At 46.1% G+C, this 23,860-nt stretch overlaps 1 protein-coding gene across 1 annotated transcript in view; it reads left to right on the top strand.

The window, feature by feature from the left end:
- Positions 1 to 23,860, top strand: part of LOC135553115 (C-Jun-amino-terminal kinase-interacting protein 1-like) — a 93,847-nt gene that overhangs the window by 857 nt on the left and 69,130 nt on the right. The window contains exon 2 of the mRNA XM_064985233.1: positions 1,564 to 1,821. Within this exon, the coding sequence (XP_064841305.1) occupies positions 1,564 to 1,821 (258 nt within the window). The remainder of the gene's footprint in view (positions 1 to 1,563; positions 1,822 to 23,860) is intronic.

Genomic DNA, 23,860 nt, shown 5'->3' with positions numbered 1-23,860 from the left:
CTCATCGGAGCAGGAACCTATCTCCTGTTTCTGTAGAAGTATGTAGCTTGGTTTACAAATACACCCCCTGGACAGGATGCTAGCATATCGCAGGGCCTTGGGTCCACTGGGTCCCATTTTTACAGACTTTGGTATAATACGGCCGGGGATCAAACTCCCAATCTTCCAATCTCAGGGCGGACATTCAAACCACAAGACCACTGAGTTGGTCAATATTTTGTTTTTTATATCCCTTGCACTTCGAGAGGCCTTAAAGGCCTAATGCAGACGTTTTTCTATCAATATCAAATCCTTTCTGGGTACAAATTAAGTACCTTAATGTAATAGATTTCCATTAAAATGGATAACCCCCAAAAATGTGAAGCAAAAAAAAAATTCAAGCAAGGATTTTGCTAGGACCTTCTGGGAGTGATCTGAGTGGGATGTGAAAACTGAAAACTTGCTGTTATTGGCAGAGAGATTTTGAACTGTTTTTGGTCTTTAAACCAATTTACAGCATGGTGATGTCACCACGGTAAGCCGAAACTCCGCTGTAGAGTGCAACTAATATCAATGAGCAACTATCAGGAAATACCACTGATAACATGTTTACACTTTTTACAGTGTTAGTTTCACCAGCTGTACAATAAGATACAAGACACATCAAACACAGAATTTTGACAGCATTGGGATTTTAGCTAAGGCTTCCAAACTTAAGACTTAAAACATAGGCAACATACAAAAAGGACATGGCAAAATGCTCAACCATGACTTGCTGCCACTCCAATCTGTCCCCTATACATTTTAAATTGATGAGGCACTCCTATCAGTTAAACTGGTACTGCACTCTAACTAACAGATGCAACAAATATAGCCATGTTGAAGGCACGTCTCAAAATATGTAAATGAGCCAGAAACAATAATATCATGCAAAAGTATTGTATTTATTAAAAATACAATTATTTCCCTGTCCACAACATTTTCCCAGAATGTACAATATTTTACAGTATGGTTTGTGTGTGTGTGTGTGTGTGTGTGTGTGTGTGTGTGTGTGTGTGTGTGTGTGTGTGTGTGTGTGTGTGTGTGTGTGTGTGTGTGTGTGTGTGTGTGTGTGTGTGTGTGTGTGTGTGTGTGTGTGTGTGTGTGTGTGTGTGTGTGTGTGTGTGTGTGTGTGTGCACCTTCAGTTATTTCCAGCACCTCAGAGAAAGAGTAATGTTACAAGTAGTGGCATTCATGTCCGTCAATCCATTTATGTAGATGCTGTCAGTAAACAAACTGCTGCTCTGAAGTGTCTACCTTGATCTCTCCATTTGGCTCTTTCCCGCTCTATTTTACTCTCCCTGATATAAGTCGCTCAGCGTCGGCAGTAACAGTGTGCAAGCTGATGTCAGATCAGCCTCTAATTGGCCAACTCAATCCCCCATCCCTCCTACTTCTCCTTCCTCTCTCTACCTTCTCATCTTGTTCCATTTCCTCTCTCTCTCTCTCAATCTTTGTCTCCCTTTGTGTGTCTCTGCTTGTACCTTCCGTTGCCTTTCGCTCTCTCTGGACTGACTGACGTGAGTATCGTCCAATCCCTGCAGGGCTGTGTGAGGCGGGGCCACAATAGTGTGGTGGGGAAGGCAGAGCTGGGTGCTGTCGGCCAGCTCCAGGCCGAGATGCTCCATTTGGATCTGATTGACGAGGCCGATGGTTACCGCGATGACAAGGAGTCATCCAAGGAGCCATCTTCCACAGCACCCTTGCCAGTAACCGAGTACCCGCCTCTAGTAACCATGGATATATACCGCCCTAAGAGACCCACAACCCTTAACCTTTTCCCCATGGTGCCACACACTCAGGTGAGTCCAAATGAACCCTCCGTTATCCCTTCAGTACTCTTCCCATCCTTTCGCTGGCTGACTGCACTCACAGTCCCCTTTTATTTCTTCGTTTTTAACCTCTGTTTGTGACAGCTGAGTGAATACTGAGAGCTGGAAGGATGGAAGAATGAAATTATAGATTTATATGTATAAGAATGTGAGGATAAAACTGAAATTCTTTACTGTATCTAGTCTATATGTGTGTATAATATCAGTGGGGAAAACCTATGATGATATCAACCCCTAGACACCATGTCTGTTTTTCTCTGTGAGTGTGTTATGCTGGTCAAAACAATGGCTGGGATTGTCAGGAGAGAGAGTGTGTTTTTGGTACCCATCTCTTTTGTCTGAGCAGATTATTTGTTGCAATTGCAAACGTAATGAAATGGTGGTCCGATAGTCCAGGATTATGAGGAAAAACATTAAGATCCACAACATTTATTCCATGGGACAAAACTAGGTCCAGCGTATGACTGTGACAGTGTGTGGGTCCAGAGACATGTTGGACAAAACCCACTGAGTCGATGATGGCTCCGAAACCCTTTTGGAGTGGGTCTGTGGACTTTTCCATGTGAATATTAAAGTCACCAAAGATTAGAATATTATCTGCTATGACTACCATGTCCGTTAGGAATTCAGGGAACTCAGTGAGGAACGCTGTATATAGCCCAGGAGGCCTGTAAACAGTAGCTATAAAAAGTGATTGAGTAGGCTGCATAGATTTCATGACTAGAAGCTCAAAAGACAAAAACGTCATTTTTTTTGTAAATTGAATTTTGCTATCGTAAATGTTAGCAACACCTCCGCCTTTGCGGGATGCATGGGGGATATGGTCACTAGTGTAGCCAGGAGGTGAGGCCTCATTTAAGGCTTAAGCCATGTTTCAGTCAGGCCAATCACATCAAGATTATGATCAGTGATTAGTTCATTGACTATAATTGCCTTTGAAGTAAGGGATCTAACATTAAGTAGCCCTATTTTGAGATGTGAGGTATCATGATCTCTTTCAATAATGACAGGAATGGAGGTGGTCTTTATCCTAGTGAGATTGCTAAGGCGAACACTGCCATGTTTAGTTTTGCCCAACCTAGGTCGAGGCACAGACACGGTCTCAATGGTGATAGCTGAGCTGACTACACTGACTGTGCTAGTGGCAGACTCCACTATGGCTAACAGCCTGCTGCCTGGCCTGCACCCTATTTCATTGTGGAGCTAGAGGAGTTAGAGCCCTGTCTATGTTGGTAGATAAGATGAGAGCACCCCTCCAGCTTGGATGGAGTCCGTCACTCCTCAGCAGGTCAGGCTTGGTCCTGTTTGTGGGTGAGTCCCAGAAAGAGGGCCAATTATATACAAATTCTAACTTTTGGGAGGGGCAGAAAACAGTTTTCAACCAGCGATTGAGTTGTGAGACTGCTGTAGAGCTCATCACTCCCCCTAACTGGGAGGGGGCCAGAGACAATTGCTCGATGCCGACATCTTTCTAGCTGATTTACACGCAGAAGCTATGTTGCGCTTGGTGATCTCTGACTGTTTCATCCTAACATCGTTGGTGCCGACGTGGATAACAATATCTCTATACTCTCTACACTCGCCAGTTTTAGCTTTAGGCAGCACCATCTTCAGATTAGCCTTAACGTTGGTAGCCCTGCCCCCCGGTAAACAGTGTATGATCTCTGGATGATTCGTTTGAAGTCTAATACTGCGGATAATGGAGTCGCCAATGACTAGAGTTTTCAATTTGTCAGAGCTAATGGTGGGAAGCTTCGGCGTCTCAGACCCCGTAACGGGAGGAGTAAAGACCAGAGAAGACTCGGCCTCTGACTCCCGCTCGCTGCTTAATGGGGAAAACCGTGAAACCGTGAGAAAGTTGTCCGGCTGCGGGGACTGTGCCAGGGGATTTATACTACTAACTGTACTTACTGGTGGCACAGACGCTGTTTCATCCTCTCCTACACTGAAATTACCCTTGCCTAACGATTGCGTCTGAAGCTGGGCTTGTAGCACAGCTATCCTCTCCGTAAGGCGAGTACAGCGACTGCAATTAGAAGGCATCATGTTAATGTTACTACTTAGCTTCGGCTGTTGGAGGTCCTGACGAATCGTGTCCAGATAAAGCGTCCGGAGTGAAAAAGTTGGGGGGGGGGGGAATATATATATAAACAGTAATTAAAAAGTAAAAACCGTAAAGTTGTCAGGTAGCAAATAGGTTGGCAACAAAACGCACAGCACAGCAACTCGAAAACAAGTCTGCAAGTTGTGACCGGAAATGACGTGTCCACTAGACTTTTTTTTCAATTATTCCAAAGGCTGGCAGCATGAGATCACGTTTGATGTGAAGGCAAGCAATATTAATACATTTTTTTCTCAATTATTCCAAAGGCTGGCAGCATGAGATCATGTTTGATGTGAAGGCAAGCAATATTAATACATTTTGATAAGATAAGGGTGTCTGAAAAATGTTGACATAATTTTTTTTACATTTTATGATATTCATATCGGTCTGTGACTTTGGATAATATGCCTTCTTTTTTGTCATGGTATCGTTTTGGTATCATTTTGGTATTGAGTATCGTGATGGTATCGAGTATTGTGATATTAAACCTGGTATTGGTATCTAAGTCTGAATTCTGGTATTGTGACTACACTACTATAGCAATTACTGTAGTGTTTTCTAATTTAATGCAAATATCCTGCAATGCACACTTTTTGCCGTGTTCATATGACTCGAACATTATAACAAAATCAATGGGACCCGCAGGAGGTCGGGGCCCCTGAGTACATGCCCTGCGTGCCCGGTCGGTAATCAGGCAATATTCATGAAAGTAGTATATTGGGAATCATTTTTGATTGGCCGCTTATTCAAGTCATCTGGCGTGTTGGGTAATTCGGCATTACCCACCTCCGACACCTCCAAAACAACCGCTATGCTGATGTTGGCTAGCACGGATCTGATAGAATCTAGCCCTTAGACAGCTAGCCATCGTACGGTTAGTCATCTAGGTTTATGACACAAACATGCCATACACACCCCATCTGCTACGTCACTGATAGGGGTACCATGGTGACACACCATTTCTGCCTGATGTGTCAATGAGGGTGAGTCAGCAAGGAGAGGAGGAATGGGTGGGTGCCCACTGTTTCAACGTAATTTGTCAACATATTGTGACTTGGAAATCTATGTGGAAAATACATTGTTTTGAGGGTAACATTTTTATACAAGGATTATGAAATCATGGTTACCAATTTTCAACATACATTGTATCATTTTCAACATACCTTTAAACATAAAATATGTTTCATTTCTACATTTGAAACAACGTCAGATATTCAACATTATATCAGAAACAAACTATAGGTTGGGCAGCACTCTCCTACTCGAGTTTGTATATCTACAGCTATCCATTTGCTTTCAACCAGGATTTTAACCAGGCCCAGTAATGCTTAGCTTTGATATTTGTCACTGAACACTACCAATATGCTATTGTGAGCATGATAATTGAGAGATCACTTAATAACTAGAAAGATTATACTATTGCTGTCAGTCATTCCAAAGCGTAGGTTCAACAGAGAAAATGAAGGGTAACCGTACTTTATAAGTCATAACTAGAAACTTATACTTATATTTTTGATTGAGATGGAGATATGAATCCAACATATACGTAAATGATGTGTTTATTGACAAACAGGATATTAAATTGTGTTTTGTTGTCAGTACAACCAAATATCAACATTTGAAGGAGATGTCCATGTATCTTCTGTTTCGATAGTCCTATCTGTGCCACTGACTTAGTTTGTCTTTAATTCCAGTTTGTCTACAAATGTATAATTGACATGTTGGATTCACGTCTCAATCTCAACCAAAAATCTAAGTTAAAGAATAGAACTAAATCAACTCAAATCAAACTTTAAGTGTACTTTAAATAAAGATACTGATATTGGCATTGTCAACCAAACACAATTCATTATTACTTTTGTAAAGTAAAGGATATTTTCAAATGTAACAGTATTTATTCAACCTGAAAATTACCAACACATCCATTGCCACATTTTTTGATTACCCCTTTTTCTCAGTATTCAATTGATAGTTACAGTCTTGTCTCATCGCTGCAACTCCCGTACAAAGTTAAGAGAGGCGAAGGTTGAGAACTGTGCATCCTCCGAAACACAACCCAACCAAGCCCCACTGCTTCTTGACACAATGCCCACTTAACCAGCCGCACCAATGTGTCGGAAGAAACACATACACCTGGTGACAGTGTCAGCACCCGACCTGCCACAGGAGTTGCTAGTGTGCGATGGGATAAGGACATCCCTGCCGGCCAAACCCTCCCCTAACCCGGATGACGCTGAGCCAATTGTCCGCCGCCCCATGGGTCTCCCGGTTGTGGCCTGCTGTGACAGAGCCTGGACTCAACCCAGAATCATTTACAATGCCTTAGACCACTGCGCCACTCAGGAGGCCCACATTGACACATTTTGAGGTTACTGCAACTATAATGTCTTCCAATGTAATCACAGAAAGCGTGCATGTTTCCAGATAGCATGCAAAAGCTGCAGGTCTGTGGAGATCTTCACAATTGCTATAATAATCTGCACAGAATCTTCAACTGCATTGATCACTTTTTTTTATTTAACTAGGCAAGTCAGTTAAGAACAAATTCTTATTTCCCCTCCCGGGGAACAGTTGGTAAACTTGTTCAGGGGCAGAACGACAGATTTTTACCTCATCAGCTCAAGGATTTGATCCAGCAACCTTTCGGCCCAATAAGTTTATCAGGGTAGTATTGGAGGTGAGTCCACTTACTCACATGCAGTGGGGCAAAAAGTATTTAGTCAGCCACCAATTGTGCAAGTTCTCCCACTTAAAAAGATGAGAGAGGCCTGTAATGTTCATCATAGGTACACTTCAACTTTGACAGACAAAATGAGAAGAAAAATCCAGAAAATCACATTGTAGGATTTTTAATGAATTTATTTGCAAATTATGGTGGAAAATAAGTATTTGGTCACCTGCAAACAAGCAAGATTTCTGGCTCTCACAGACCTGTAACTTCTTCTTTAAGAGGCTCCTCTGTCCTCCACTCGTTACCAGTATTAATGGCACCTGTTTGAACTTGTTATCAGTATAAAAGACACCTGTCCATAACCTCAAACAGTCACACTCCAAACTCCACTATGGCCAAGACCAAAGAGCTGTCAAAGGACACCATAAACAACATTGTAGACCTGCACCAGGCTGGGAAGACTGAATCTGCAATAGGTAAGCAGCTTGGTTAGAAGAAATCAACTGTGGGAGCAATTATTAGGAAATGGAAGACATACAAGACCACTGATAATCTCCCTCGATCTGGGGCTCCACGCAAGATCTCACCCCGTGGGGTCAAATTGATCACAAGAACGGTGAGCAAACATCCCAGAACCACATGGGGGGGACCTAGTGAATGACCTGATTCCAAGAACACAGGATGAGATGTTACTATCCGTTGTGCAAGCACTTCAAGAGTTAATAAACAGTGAACGTGGTGAAATTTGGGGAGCGCATCGTCAGTAGTGTACCTTTGGTTCCTAGGGTGTTTCGGCCTTTCACACTATACACCCTCCCCAAAGGCGGCCAGCGACAGGGTGATCAATCCTACGCTTGCGTCCCATTCCCAATTAGTCATAGGAGTTGCCTTGTTGTTGATAGCCAACATCCCATGGGACTATGCATGGCAGGGCGTCCTCCTCCCTGAGTCAAGCATTGTTGACCGCATACCTCCTGGCCCTCTCACTTCGGGGCCCAGCTGGGGTCTTTCCTCTTCATCCAGAGCCACTGACTGCTGCCTTCTGCCGCCTCTGATACAGCTTTGATTGCCGAACGCTGGCTCTGGCCCTTAATTCCCAGGTCTCTAAGCAGTCTGGTTGTAGATGTTGCCACAAAACCTCTGCAGCCCACCTCCACTGGTCGGACTTCTGTGTTCCAGCCATGATGCCGTGCTTCGCAGCTAGATCAGCATAGCGCAGATGTTTTTGCTCATAAGCCTCATCTACTGAGTTTTCCCAGGGTACTGTGAGCTCAATGATGAAGACCTTATTGAGTGAACGGGACCAGAGCACCATGTCAGGTCTTAGGGTGGTGGTTGCGATCTCCGGAGGAAACACAAGTTGCCGGCCAATGTCAGCTAGCATTTTCCAGTCGCGGGCCAAGCGCAGCTGGTCTCGCTCTAATGGTGTAGAGCCGCTCTTCGGTGGTTTAGCCCCTTCGCGGACAAAGTTTGTCCGTAAGGAGTGTGATGCTGCTGTGGGTGGTAGGGAGTTGGTGGCAGCTCGCTTGTCCTCCAGGGCGGACGCAAGGTTTTTAAGGACTTGGTTGTGACGCCAAGAGTAGCGTCCTTGGGTGAGGCTTGTTTTACACCCTGTGAGAATGTGCCTGAGGTTGGCTGGCATGGAACAGAGGGCACAGTCCGGATCTTCACCATACCATTGGTGAAGATTAACTGGTGTTGGAAGGACGTCATATGTTGCTCTGATTGAAAAGCTCAACCGCCTCGCTTCCATGGCCCACAGCTCCTTCCAGCTGATCTTCCTCTTCTCCACACTGTCCCATCGAGTCCACTGTCCCTGTTTGGCAAGAGAGACTGCCTTGGCCCTCCTTGCAGCCTCCTCCTGATGGCGTACTTCCTGCACTACCATCTTCCGCCGCTCTGGTGCAGTGGCCTTACTCCAAGCAGCACGGCTAGTTAGCCCAAGGCCTCCTCTTCCTTGCTGAACATGACCCACAATGTCAGCATGTCTGAGGGCTGCTGTTGCCTCCTGGACTGCTTTTCCTGGCCTCCATTTGCGCCCAGTTGCCAAGGTCGGCGCGTTGTTGCTCACCACTGGGTCTCGAGATTCATTCAGTGTCATCTGGAGCCTGGTTTTGCACACTTGAATTCCTCTGTTAGACTGGTGAGGGGCAGCTTGAGGACACCATCTCCATAGAGGCCTATGGTGGTAAGGCATCGTGGAACTCCGAGCCACTTCTTTAAGTAGCCTGTGACTCCTCTTTCCATCTTCTCCACTGTTGAGATTGGAACCTCATACAGTGCTAAGGGCCACAACACCCGGGGTAGGAGACCAAACTGCAGACACCAGGGCTTTAACTTTCCAGGTAGCTGGGTTTGTCGATGGACTGTAGGCTACTACTGATGTCTTTGCGCAGCTGTTGCACCTGGTCTTTGTCCTTCAGGCTTGCATCATACCACCTTCCAAGGCTTTTTACCGGCTGCTCAGACACTGTTGGGATTTGGTCATCTCCGATGAAGAATTTCAGGTCAGAGAGTACTCCCTTCACAATCGAGATGCTGCGTGACTTGGATGGTTTAATCTTCATACGGGCCCAGCTGATGTTCTCCTCGAGTTTTCTGAGCAGTCTCCTGGTGCATGGGACAGTGGTGGTCAATGTTGTAATGTTGTCCATGTAGGCTCTGAGTGGAGGAGGCGGAAACCAGAGTCAACTCGCTGTCCACCAGCAACCCATTTTGAGGATCTGATGATAACCTCCATTGCCATTGTGAATGCCAACGGAGAAATGGTACATCCCGCCATTATACCTACATTCAGGCACTGCCATGAGGTGGTGAACTCTGAGGTGGTGAAGCAGAACTGCAGATCCTGGAAGTACGACTTCACCAGGTTTGTGATGGTGTCCGGTATGTGGAAAAATCTGAAGGCAGACCACAGGAGTTCATGGGGCACAGAGCCAAATGCATTGGCGAGGTCGAGGAAGACTACATGGAGGTCCCTTTTCTCCACCTTGGCCATTTGGATCTGGTGCCAGATCATGCTGGAATGTTCCAAGCAGCCAGAGAACCCTGATATTCCTGCCTTCTGTACAGATGTATCGACGTACGCATTCCTTTGCAGGTACTCGGCCATCCTCTGGGCAATGACCCTAAAGAAGATTTTACCCTCGACATTCAATAAGGAGATTGGGCGGAATTGGCTGATGTTCACTGCATCCTTCTCCTTAGGGATCAGGACCCCGCCTGCCCTACGCCACACTTTGGGTATTATCTTCTTCTGCCAAGCTGTTCTCATAAGCCTCCAGAGGAACCTCAGGACGTCTGGTGCGTTCTTATACACTTTGTACGGGACTCCATTTGGCCCCGGGGCTGATGCTGTTCTTGCCCGTCGAACTGTGTTTTCCACCTCTTTCCATGTCGGAGGGCTGATCTCAATATGATGTTCCGGGGGTTCAATGGGTGGGATATCTGATGGGATGGCCAGATGTTCATGTCGCTTTGAGTCAACGTTTGTTGTTCTCAGGTGCTCCTCGAGGTCTTTCTTTGTTGTTTTTAGAGCTCCACTTTTTTCCTTTGTGAAGAGACTTTTAAGGAACTTGAAAGGATCTTTGTAGAATCGAGTAGAGAGCTGGGATCAAAGTAACAAAGCCTACCATCAGTAACACACTACGCCACCAGGGACTCAAATCCTGCAGTGCCAGATGTGTCCCCCTGCTTAAGCCAGTACATGTCCAGGCCCATCTGAAGTTACGTAGAGAGCATTTGGAGGATCCAGAAGATTGGAGAATGTCATATGGTCAGATGAAACCAAAATATAACTTTTTGGTAAAAACTCAACTTGTCGTGTTTGGAGGACAAAGAATGCTGAGTGGCATCCAAAGAACACCATACCTACTGTGAAGCATGGGGGTGGAAACATCATGCTTTGGGGCTGTTTTTCTGCAAAGGGTCCAGGACGCCTGATCCGTGTAAAGGAAAGAATGAATGGGGCCATGTTCCATGAGATTTGAAAACCTCCTTCCATCAGCAAGGGTATTGAAGATGAAACATGGCTGGGTCTTTCAGCATGACAATGATCCCAAACACACCGCCCGGGCAACGAAGGAGTGGCTTTTTAAGAAGCATTTCAAGGTCCTGGAGTGGCCTAGCCAGTCTCCAGATCTCAACCCCACAGAACGTCTTTGGAGGGAGTTGAAAGTCTGTGTTGCCCAGCAACAGCCCCAAAACATCACTTCTCTAGAGGAGATCTGCATGGAGGAATGGTCCAAAATACCAGCAACAGTGTGTGAAAACCTTGTGAAGACTTACAGAAAACGTTTGACCTCTGTCATTGCCAACAAAGGGTATATAACAAAGTATTGAGATAAACTTTTGTTCTTGACCAAATACTTATTTTCCACCATAATTTGCAAATAAATTCATAAAAAATCCTACAATGTGAATTTCTGGACTTTTTTTTCTCATTTTCTCTGTCATAGTTGAAGTGTACCTATGATGAAAATTACAGCCTCTCTCATCTTTTTAAGTGGAAGAACTTGCACAATTGGTGGCTGACTAAATTATTTTTTGCCCCACTGCAGGCAGGAGCTGCTTTCAGGAACTAAACTGGCTGCCTGTTGAGGCTAGGGTGTCCCAGATTAGACTAGGTTTGGTTTACAGGAGTATTTATGGTCCTGTGCCCAGATATCTAAGTGATTACTTTCCTCGTGTTAGGGATGCACACAATCACAGCACCAGATCAGGTGTTGCTGATGTGTGTGCTTATACAGGTTTAGGAGTAATGCTGGGAAAGGTACTTTCTTGTGTACTGGAGCCTCAGAATGGAATGAGTTGCCTCTGCCAATAAAAACAACGTCCTCTCTGGACAGCTATAAAAAGAAAGTAAAAATATGTTTGATGTCTTCTGTACCCATATGAATAACCACTATGATGTAACTGGAATTATTAGATGGATGTTCTTCTTCTATGTTTTTGTTTTATTATTTTACTGTCATACTGTGTTCGATCTTGTCTAGCCATCTTGTCTCAAGAGGACTTTTTTGTGTGTTATCCTTAATGATTTTATTCATGTGCATGTGTGGCTTTTTAAGTTTTATGTGCGCTTGTTTTTTAAAATGGTCAAATTAATAAACTAAACTAAACAATGCTCTAACCACTAGGCTACCTGCCACCCCACTTGTACTATGTACTTTTATTGTAATTTCAACTGCAATCGAGGTAATTTGGCTATGCTTTTTGATCAGTGATAACACATTAAGCCCTTTCCACTCACAGCCCGTTATCCAGTATCCCGGTTGAAAATGGCAGATTTTGTTATTGATAAGGGCATGAATTGGAATGCTGTTAACATGCTATCAAAGCTCAGATTCTCCGCTTCACAGCGCTGTATAGGTTTTGACTGACAGACATTTAAAAATTGAGCAGCGTGCACAAATATATATTCGCTAATTGGGCTACTTTTGCACAATTGTGGTTGTATGAGTGAGGGGAATGCTGTAAAGCAAGAGGAGTGGATGTGTTCTGAAAGATGAGGAATTTTAATAAATACTTTAATAAAAACCACAAACCTGTGAGTCCAAATGTGCACTTCACTTGAATGTCCTCATGACTCCATTATATGCGCACCAAATGACAATATGTTTACCTTTTGAAAGCTTAACATTATAAAATCTTATTTTCTAACTTGTTGGCAATATAATAACCTGACTACAATTTACAAAGGAACGTTTTTGGAATGTATGATAGTGGGAATGCGGGACTGTGTTCCAAACAAAAAACAATACAAGTGTACTTGCTTCAGATCCTCAATGGTAAAGCTAAGAGAGCAAAAAAAACTATATTTCTTTGTTATAAAAGTGCATTTAAATTACTTAAGAACTGTGCCCGGTTTGGAGAGGTGTGTGACCACTTGTAGACCACAGTTAGACCTCCAACTCAAACTGTACATTTTTTATCTTGCACCTACTCCAAAATGTAAATTAATATTCTTATTATGTTACTGAATGTATCCAGAGTATTTTTAGATTTCGTTATTGATTAATGTATATGCTTGGAGTCAGGAAGCAGGTGCAGAAGGTGAGTTTAATAAACATGAACAAGTTTGATAAAACAGGAGAAGCATACTGAACATGAACACCACCAATACTGCCTGATGACTGAGGCTACTGAGGGGCTAAATAAAGGGAGAGTAATCAAGGTGATGATGATGAGGACCAGGTGCACATAATGATGGTGCCCGGACCAGTACTTAGTAGACCTGCCATTTTGAGCGCCTCAGATGGGGGAGCGGGAGTACGTGTGACAGTACCCACCCATCCTGACTCGCGGCTCCAGCTGAGGGCGAGGAGATGGAAATCCCGGAAGATGTTGGGGTCCGAGATGTCGGCCACCGGGACACAACAGTGCTCCTCTGGACCGTGCCCCTCCCAGTCCACCAGGTACTGAAGCCGACCCCCAGGACGTTGGGAGTCCAATAGGGACCTAGGAGGGAAATGGGGAGAAGGTGAAAAGAAGGTGAGATCCAGTAGTTGGTGGGGAGTTGTAACAGATATGTTACTTTGTTGACCCTCCAGAGGACCTTGAAGGGCCCCACAAACTGGGGGCTCAGCTTCCAGCAAGACAGGCGGAGCAGGAGGTTCCTCGGTGGAGAGCCAGACACGATCACCAGGGAGGAAAATGGGAGCCTCACTGCGGTGACAATCCACTTGCTCCTACTCAGTAATCACCAGCTGGGTATTCTGTGTGCAAGGAGTTTTAAATATTTGTTTTATTTCTGCTGGAGCATCATGTGGGTAGCATTCAAAACTTCCTCTGTGCCGGAACCACTCGTCCCCCTGCAGGGGCTTTGGTCAGCCTCGGGGTCCACGGGGCCAGCTATCCCAGGACGCATTGGAAGGGAGTTGTAGAAAAGCCCCATGGAGTTGGTAGAATAATCCTTTAATTCATTGCCATTTACTCAGCTGGGCCAGGGCGCTTTAATTAGGTCAGGTGGAAATGTCTAACAGATCTCAACTCCATAAAAGGAGGAAATGGCCATCGCCTGATCTCGCTGCTTTCTCTTCCTTAACTCCATCTGATCCAGAAGTTCTGTGCGTCCATGAATCACGTAAGTCCACCGACTCTTACCTTTCATCTGAAATGTAATGATCTGTGGTGATCGGGAGAGTGGGCCATTCAGTTATTGTTTATAGTTATCACCGCGGAGCGCGGCTTGGAGAGCACACTTCAAACATATTGTGTAATGTGAATTGTCAATGATCACGTCCCTACGGATCCTCATAGGCCAATTATGCAATCGATATGGTTCATGTGTATTGAAATTAATTATATGGACACATGAAGACAATTGAAAGAGTGAAATGAAATGAGAAACGTCATTGTTTGCTAACTGATTGACTTTGATAATGGGGATTATAGATTGTATTGTATTCACTGTTTGTATTCTTTCATGATTTATGATAAATAGTTACGAGCCTAAATGACTCGCGGATGATTACTATTGACTTAATGAACTGGACTGTTGAATTCCCTAAATTATGTTAATAATGAATGATATGATTTGATCTTTGATTATGAATTTGATTGGATACATGTTATTTGTTTCCTTTGTGATGCAACACAGACTACTCAGTAAATATACCACTTTATGGTTAAAGGAATTCCTGCCTCAGACTCATCCATTCCTCTGTCACCTGACACGTGACCACCTGTTCACCTTCACTGTCAGTCATCCTACCTGTCCAGCTACCCACACAGATTCCACTAATCTTTCAATGGTCCTTCGAGCAGGATCATGACTGAACCAAAGACAGGTGGAAAGGAAATGGAGGCGGAGAGGGAAGAATTGTCTCCACTGGAAGGAAGAACAGAGGAGGAGAGAGAAGCTGAGGGAAAGGTCTTGGAACAAAGGAAATATCCAGGAGCTAAGCCTAAAGCAAGAAAGGCTTCATCCTCAACCACCAGCAGCACCAGAAGAACCAGGCAAGCACCTGGTTATTTTAAGGATTATGTGGTCGAGTTTTACGACATCAAAGGGCAAGCCCACCAGAGCTCAAAGTGTTGATGGATCAACTATACGTTTCAGCCATCAACCATCTCCTCTGAGCCAAGGACTGGAAACTGCTTTGGAGCAGGAAAGTGGTCTACATGAAGAACCTATGGAGGAGGTAACTCCCACTGCACAGGTCGACCAGCTTCCAGAGGCAGGCTCCGCTCACCCCTTAACTAATGGGAAATCGTCGAAGCACTCTAGACGGAGTGGGAGTTCGACCAGTGGATACCCCTTTGGAAGTGGCCATGGCAGCCGCCATTCACTAGCCCTCAGCGATTCACAGACTGCTGTCCTACAAGAGAGGATGAAACTATTAGCTTTGGAGGAAATTGAGCGTCAGATTGAGGAGGAACGACAGGCTGATGACGATGTCACCAATTGGATGTGCAGGCCCGTAGAGCTCTACAGGAAAGGGAATTCATTGCCAAGGACCTGGCACAGCAGCGACTGCACCGTCAAGCCAGAAGGGAATTGGAGGAGGCACGGATGGTCTCATCCTTCTTGGAGAGGAACGAACAGGAGTTGACCTGACCACCCCTCCACATGGACCTGAACTGTCTGCCTTTCTTTCCAATCTGCCCCTCTGGTACAGCATGGCACACAGTCCCCGGAGGCTCCGGTCAACAGCCAACACGGAGCACGGGAGACAGGCCGCTCCGCCAACGCCCTCTATGCCAGTGACACAAGTTAGCATTCCTCCATCTGGACAAAGCATCACTCCTTCGCCTTTCGCCAATTACCAACCAAGGCAAATCGTTCCTTTCGTCCAGGGCCAGGCCAGTCCTCAAACAACAGGTTGAAGGGTTCTCGCCCAATTCCGGCTGCCACAAATGGAGGGTCTGGGACAGTAGGGGACCAGCCCAATGAGGCCACAGTGGGCTCATCAGAAGTCCCAGGTTTATCCTTCACGCAACCAGAAGAGGGAGCCAACATTATGAAACTTCTAGTAGCCTCAGCCTATGGAATTCCCAGACCCAAACTGCCATACTTTGAAAGCGGAAAGGAGAGTGAATGTGTCCTTTGGAAATGGCATTGGAGAGCCTACTGGGTATTCACAGTCATCTGTCAGAACGCTACAAATACCAAGTACTAATGGATAATTTGCGGTTTCCCAGTGCATACAGGCTGGCCCAATCCTTTATGCACTCCGCAACACCATACACTGCAGCTCTCCAGGCCCTGAAGGCGAGATATGGTGAGCCACGTCAGCTAGTCCAGAATGAACTAAACAACATCCTGAACACATCTCCAATTAAAATGGGAGACCATGCTGCCTTCCAAGAATTCTCCCTGGCTGTCCAATCCCTGACCTCGATGCTCCAATCCGTTGAAGGAGAAGACTGGAACGAGCTGAAATGTGGCTCACGTGGACAGGCTTCTTAGCAAACTTCCAGTGTACCTCAGAGACAGATTCATTGAACATTGTTTGAATAAGGGCATCCTGAAAGAGGGCTCGAGAAGCACCTATGCTCTTAGAGACCTGGCCGCATGGTTGGAGGTGAAGGCAAGGCGAAGAGCATCGCTCACCAGGCCACAATCTCAGCCATAGCCACCGGGGAAGGAAGGAGTTTGAACGCCAGGAGGGACAGAAAAGGCCAAATCCCACTACCATGTACTTAAATAGTGAAGCCGGGGGAGGAACCAGGGAAGAAGACCCCTCTCAAGAGCAAGAACATCAAATTCCAGCCTTACTGCCCATATTGCAATAGTAAGGGGCACTTCCTTGGCTCATGCCACAGGGTAAAGAAGCTCACTCAAACTCAATTGAAGGCCTGGATCACTTCAGGCGAGCGATGCTACAAGTGTGCCCGTAGCCATAAGGCGGAGACCTGCCCATTGAGGAAACCCTGCAACCGCTGTAAAGAAATCCATCTCACCGTGTTGCATGATCTAATTCCCCAAGCACAGAAGGAGCAGAGTATGCTCATGGTAGGAGCTGCAAAGGAGCTGTACCTCGACCAGCAGAACCGGTCTCAAGGGTCATGTTGAAGGTGGTCAAGGTCACTCTGAAAAGTGAAGGGAGAAGCATTGATACATTCGCTGTTCTAGATGATGGGTCAGAAAGAACAATCATTCTCACGGCGGCCACCCGTCAGCTTAACCTGGAGGGGACCTCCGAGACCCTTAATCTCAGAACGGTGCGACATGATGTTATCCAAATGAAAGGCTCTGCTGTAACCTTTAGCATTTCACCTTCAGGAAACAGGGACAAGGCCTATAACATCACCAATGCCTCACGGCAGATGGCTTGAATCTCGCAGAGCACTCCTGCCCGGTAAGTGTTCTACAGAAACAATATCCTCATCTACGAGGATTGCCTCTTCCTAACCTGGCCAGAGTAGCACCACTTATCCTGATTGGATCAGACCACCCACATCTCGTCACCCCGACTGAGCCTATACGAGCTGGACCAGAAGGAGGGCCCATTGCTGTCCATACATCCTTGGGTTGGGCTGTGCAAGGTCCATCCCATCTACTTCTCTCCACCCAAGCTGTACAGTCACAGCAAGTCCTCTTCACCAGAAGCAATCCAGATGCAGCCACTGACCTCCTTCGGAATGTTGAGATGCTCTGGAAGATGGACACCTTCTCCAACCGGAAGCTACAGGAGGTCACGCTCGAAACAAGACTCCTATGATTTAGACCTCCTGGAAAAGAGCACCACCACCGCTGAAATGGATGGCGTTCGCAGGTATGCAACCCCACTGCTACGGGTGCCCAACCATCCTCCTCTGGCAACCACGACACGGGCTGTACTCCACTACTGCGTGGAACGGAGAGCGACGCCTGGTGAAGAATCCTGAGCTTGCAGAAGTTCATAACCGAGAGATTCATAACCTTGTGAAGGCAGGCTACGTCACTGAAGTGACAGCTCATGAAGAGGGAAACGCACTCCGTGAATCCTGGTATATCCCTCACCATGTTATCCAGCAACATGGTGGGAAGTATAGACTTGTCTTCAACTGTTCATTCCAAGCTGCTGGTCAAAGCCTGAATGACTGTCTACTCCCCGGACCAACCTTAGGTCCTTCCTTGCTCGGTGTCCTTCTCCGGTTCCGGCAGCACTCTACAGCCATCAGTGGAGACATCAAAGCCATGTTTCATCAGATTTGTTTACTGCCTTCTGACACCACACTGCTCCAGTTCATATGGCGAGATATGGACGAGATGCAGAGCCCACAATCTATGAATGGCAGGTACTCCCATTTGGCACCACCTGCAGTCCTTGCTGTAACATATACGCTCTGCAGAGACACGCACGGCAGCATCCAGACAGTGACCCAGATGTATTGAATTCAGTGGAAAATGCCTTCTATGTAGATAACTGCTTACAGAGCATCCCATCCACGGCTGAGCGAAAGCACTCCTTGATAAAGTATGGAATCTCCTGTCCAAAGGGGGATTTGAGGTCCGACAGTGGGCTAGTAACAGAGCGGAGGTTATCCAGCACCTCCCATACAAGCTGAGGTCCAGTAGCAGTGAAATATGGCTAACGCCAGTCGGGTGCTAACCCAGAAGAGCACACTCTAGGACTGAGGTGGAGCTGCATACCGGATACCCTGAGGTATACAAGAAGCAGTTGTCAATGCCCTAGTTGTCAATGCCTAGGCTGGAACTCAGTGCTGCCCTTTCCAGGAGCCCAGTTGGCCTCTCGAGCTCACCTTGTCAATCAAGGGTCATCTACTGGAGTAATTCGACCGCTGTATTAACCTGGCTCAAGTCGGAGTCACTGCAGGTATAAGGTGTTCGTCGGAACTCTCATTGCGGAAATCCAAGACCTAACAGAAGTCCAGGACTGGAGGTATGTTGATAACATAAACAATCCTGCTGATGACATTACTAGGTAAAACCCTTCAGGAATTGGCTCAACCCCATCGCTGGAGCTTGGGACCACCATTCTTGTCCCAACCAGAGAACAAGTGACCGACAGCCCCCAGGCGTACGGCCCCTCCGCAACCAACTGAAGCTCATGAGTTAAGGAAGTCCGCCCAATGCTACAGCATTTCTACGGAACCAACAACGGCTCTCCCTGACCTAACACAATCCCAAACACTGACAGATCTGATCACCGCCACAAACCACACCTCAGAGGGGGTGGCTTCTATACCCACCTCCCTCGCGGCAGAGATGCTACTCCTCCAGCAAGCACAAGCGGTTAGCTTCCCTGAGGAGTTAAAAGCTCTGAAAGCCGGTAGGGAAGTGGCTAAGGACAGCCGTCTTCTCTCTCTTGCCCCAGAATATGATCCAATCCTTGGAGTGATCAGAGTCGGAGGGAGGCTGCGCCAAGCAGAGGTTTTGGACCCAGATGCTATCCACCCAATTATACTTGGCTCCAGACACCCTCTTACCAGGCTCCTCATCAAAAGTTATGATGAGCGGCTTCTCCACCCAGGGCCAGAGAGGGTCTATGGGGAGATGAGGGCGGAAGTACTGGATAATTGGAGGACGAGGAGCCATTCTTAAGCACCAATACACCTGCGTAGAATGTCAGAGATGAAAGCGGGCCGAGCCTACGGTGCCCAAAATGGCAGATTTACCCCCTGCTCGCTTGCGCCTCCTTAAACCACCCTTCTGGTCAACAGGAGAAGATTGCTTTGGCCCCTTGATGATCAAGTTAGGTCATCGTGTGGAAAAGCGCTGGGGCATTCTATTCAAGTGTTTGACAAAACTGTCACTGAAACTGTCTTGAGGACTGTCCTGATAGAGGTGGAAGGGATTCTGAACTCCAAACCCTTGGGATATCTCTCTGCAGACATCGCTGACCCCGATCCGGTTACACCGAATATGCTCTTGATGGGACGCCGAGATGCGTCACATCCTCAAGCCATGTATGCTGATACCAACCTCGTGGCAGACGCCGGTGGCGACACAGCCAAATCTTAGCTGACCGTTTTTGGGATTACCTACCAAGTCTACAGCACAGAGGGAAATGGCGGACAGAAATGGCCAGCCTAGAAACTGGCCAAGTAGTAATGATGGTGGACCCTCAGCTGCCCTCGAGCCTCCTGGCCCGGTGGGCCGTATACTAAGACCATGCCTGGGACCGATGGTCGTGTTAGATCAGTGGAGAATCAGGTGAAGAACCCGGACATATATCCGGCCAGTTGCCCAACTAATTCCTCTCCCTGAGATGACAGAGGACGGGGAGCAATGAGCCTTTTGAGGAGTGTGGAATTTAACAAATTTCCGGGGTGGCTGTAGAAAAGACCCATGGAGTTGGTGGAATAATCCTTTAATTCATTGCCATTTACTCAGCTGGGCCAGGGGCGCTTTAATTAGGTGGAAATGTCCAACAGATCTCAACTCCATACAAAGAGGAAATGGCCATCGCCTGATCTCGCTGCTTTCTCTTCCTTAACTCCATCTAGATCCAGAAGTTCTGTGCGTCCATGAATCCACGTAAGTCCACCGACTCTTAACTTTCATCTGAATGATCTGTGGTGATCGGGAAGGTGGGCCATTCAGTTATTAGCTGAATGACTTTGATAATGGGGATTATCGATTGTATTGTATTCACTGTTTGTATTCTTTCATGATTTCTGATAAATAGTTACGAGCCTAAATGACTCGCGGATGATTACTATTGACTTAATGAAATGGACTGTTGAATTCCATAAATTATGTAAGGGATACCCCCTGAAATGGACAAAAATGAATGGGAAAACATTGGCATAGGACAAACCATGTACACGATGGCCAATACCACCCAAATCGGCGTTGATTCATGCAAAATGTTTTGCAAATGCCATATGGCAGTTGCCAGTTGTAACACTTCAAAAATCCAACAGGTGGCGTGTGCGCTCCACCGTGGTTTTTCATATAGGAAATGGACCCCAAGTCAACATCCAAAAGCCAAATTTTGAAAAAATGAATTTTTTTGTCAAAAAACTTATCACCCCTTAAAAAAGTGCTTTCTGGACCGTTTTTCAAAATTCTTTCGCTTTTTTTGTCAATTACACATGTGTAAGAACTGTATGAATATACTTTTTTCCTATTTTATTATCATAATTTTTGGTAATTACTTGCGCATAAGGCACATGTTTTGTCCATTTGCAATATGATTTCATAGGACGTCAAAAGTCAAAAATTGCAAAATTTCATAAAAAACTTCACACACCCCTAAAAAAGTGCTTTCTGGACTGTTTTTCGAAATTCTTTCGAATTTTATGTCAATTACACACATATAAGAACTGTATCAACATACTTTAGTCATATTTTATTATCATAATTTTTTTTTTGTGGGGGCCAAATGTCATAAGAAATTTGACATGCTCAAAAATCCTGCAGAAATGCAAAATTGACTGGCCTGATGAACTAGGGATGGCCGGGCAGTGATTGTTGTTCCTTTCCATCACTCGTGGTGTTGATTTCATCATGTCCATTTGGTGATGTTTTCTCACTTTTGCAAAGTCACTGTGCAATTGCAATATGGCTCAATGGGCATTCACCATCACGAATTTGTCATGCTATAAAAATCGTGCAGGAGTGCAAAATTGACTTTGATACTGCCTTCGATACTGTGAACCATCAGATCCTCCTCTCCACCCTCTCCGAGTTGGGCATCTCCGGCGCGGCCCACGCTTGGATTGCGTCCTACCTGACAGGTCGCTCCTACCAGGTGGCGTGGCGAGAATCTGTCTCCTCGCCACGCGCTCTCACCACTGGTGTCCCCCAGGGCTCTGTTATAGGCCCTCTCCTATTCTCGCTATACACCAAGTCACTTGGCTCTGTCATAACCTCACATGGTCTCTCCTATCATTGCTATGCAGACGACACACAATTAATCTTCTCCTTTCCCCCCCTTCTGATGACCAGGTGGCGATCGCATCTCTGCATGTCTGGCAGACATATAAGTGTGGATGACGGATCACCACCTCAAGCTGCACCTCGGCAAGACGGAGCTGCTCTTCCTCCCGGGGAAGGACTGCCCATTCCATGATCTGCATCACGGTTGACAACTCCATTGTGTCCTCCCAGAGCGCTAAGAACCTTGGCGTGATCCTGGACAACACCCTGTCGTTCTCAACTAACATCAAAGGCGGTGGCCCGTTCCTGTAGGTTCATGCTCTACAGCGCATCCCAGAGTACGACCCTGCCTCACACAGGAAGCGGCGCAGGTCCTAATCCAGGCACTTGTCATCTCCCGTCTGGATTACTGCACTGGCTTCCAGTTGAAGCTGCATCCGCTACAAGACCATGGTGCTTGCCTACGGAGCTGTGAGGGGAACGGCACCGCAGTACCTCCAGGCTCTGATCAGGCCCTACACCCAAACAAGGGCACTGCGTTCATCCACCTCTGGCCTGCTCGCCTCCCTACCACTGAGGAAGTACAGTTCCCGCTCAGCCCAGTCAAAACTGTTCGCTGCTCTGGCCCCCCAATGGTGGAACAAACTCCCTCACGACGCCAGGACAGCTGAGTCAATGCCACCTTCCGGAGACACCTGAAACCCCACTCTTCCAAGGAATACCTAGGATAGGATAAAGTAATCCTTCTCCCCCTTAAATGATTTAGATGCACTATTGTAAAGTGCCTGTTCCACTGGATGTCAGAAGGTGAATTCACCAATTTGTAAGTCGCTCTGGATAAGAGCGTCTGCTAAATGACTTAAATGTAATGTAAATGACTGGCCCGATGAACTCGGGATGACTGGGCAGTGATTCTGGTACCTCTCCATCGCTCGTTAGGGTTGATTTCAGAATGTCACTTTTGGTGATGGTACCTCACTGATAAAACATATTGCAGATGTTTTCTCACTTTTGCAAAGTCACTGTGCATTTGCGATATGGTTCAATGGGCATTCACCATCACGAATTTGTCATGCTATAAAAATTGTGCAGGAATGCAAAATTTGGCCCGATGAACTCGGGATGGCTGGGCAGTGATTCTGGTACCTCTCCATCGCTCGTTAGGGTTGATTTCAGAATGTCACTTTTGGTGATGGTACCTCACTGTTTAAACATTGCAAATTGACAAGAGTCACCAGCAAGTCACCGTCCATCAGTCAATTTGATATCATTCTGACACCAAACTGATACAAACTGACACCAAACCCACTTTTCCCAACTCGTTTAGTAGCCAAGTATCACATGCTTCAGAGCTGGCCCAAAATTCACAATGCCTTCGGTTCAAACCATAAAAAAAACATAAAACACGTAGTTACGTTCTAGCTGCGGGTCCATTTCTTGTGTTATGTGTAGGCCTAGCTGAGGCGACCCCAAATCCCAAGTTTCGGCTCGATAGGTAATTTGGTGTCCGAGTAAAACCCTAATTGGTGCTGAAAATCCACTTTTTTCAATTACTTGCTACGGGGTCCTTGAATGAGCTATCGGACAAAAACGTTGGGTAATGTCTCTATGTAAATGAGACGTCACAATGCACCTAGTCTTGTGACTCTGGGACATTTCTAAATGTCGACATTTTCGTAATGGTCAAAATGAATTGAAGTCATTGCAAATGTACGAGGCTGTTTCTCGGTCCGAGAACCTTCTAGAGCATTATTACAGAATCCTGAGTTTTAAGTCTGTACCATAAAAACTGACTGATTTACACAGGGTTCAATGCACTATGTCTATCAAACTGCAGGCAGGTTATGGATATACACTTTTAGGGCGATTTTAACCACTTTCGGTTGGTCCAGGAAGCTTAGAATCGACACAGGTAGACCTTATAGTGGCCTGATGGACTGGTACCGAAGACAGGTTCATAAGGCATTCATAACCCATATAGGCTCCAGGTTGAATTTAGGGGAGCAGGCAATGTATTCCTATGGGGAGAGATATCATTGTATTCTATGAGATCAAAAAAAACTGTTTTACTGTTAAGGGTTAATGCCACACGGTCAAAGTTAGGCTTGCACGGATCGGAAGGACCTTAGGAACATTCCTGTGGTTGAATTGTCTTTCTAAACCTAACGGTTCCGCCGCTGTCACCCAAAATCAAATGACATTGTGGTGCAGACTTCATTTGGAGCCTACTTTACAATGCTCGCTGCTCTCAGACCCGAGCAAGCTACGGTCAAGCGGGATATCTCGTTGAACTCGGCACGGCCTAGGGATTATGTTTATGCCATTGCCCACTCTCTGTGTCTTTAGGAACCACACGTTTTTACTCCATCCTTTGCTGTGTGTGTGTGAGAGCTTTCTTTGACATCTGCTGGGAGAAATGACTGATTTACAGTTCAGGAGGGTTACTAGTCACAGATAT

This window comes from Oncorhynchus masou, chromosome 2 (genome assembly GCF_036934945.1).
Source record: "Oncorhynchus masou masou isolate Uvic2021 chromosome 2, UVic_Omas_1.1, whole genome shotgun sequence".
Taxonomy (NCBI): domain Eukaryota; kingdom Metazoa; phylum Chordata; class Actinopteri; order Salmoniformes; family Salmonidae; genus Oncorhynchus; species Oncorhynchus masou.
Note: the sequence above shows the minus strand (reverse complement) of the source record. Positions and strands in the feature narration are given on the sequence as shown.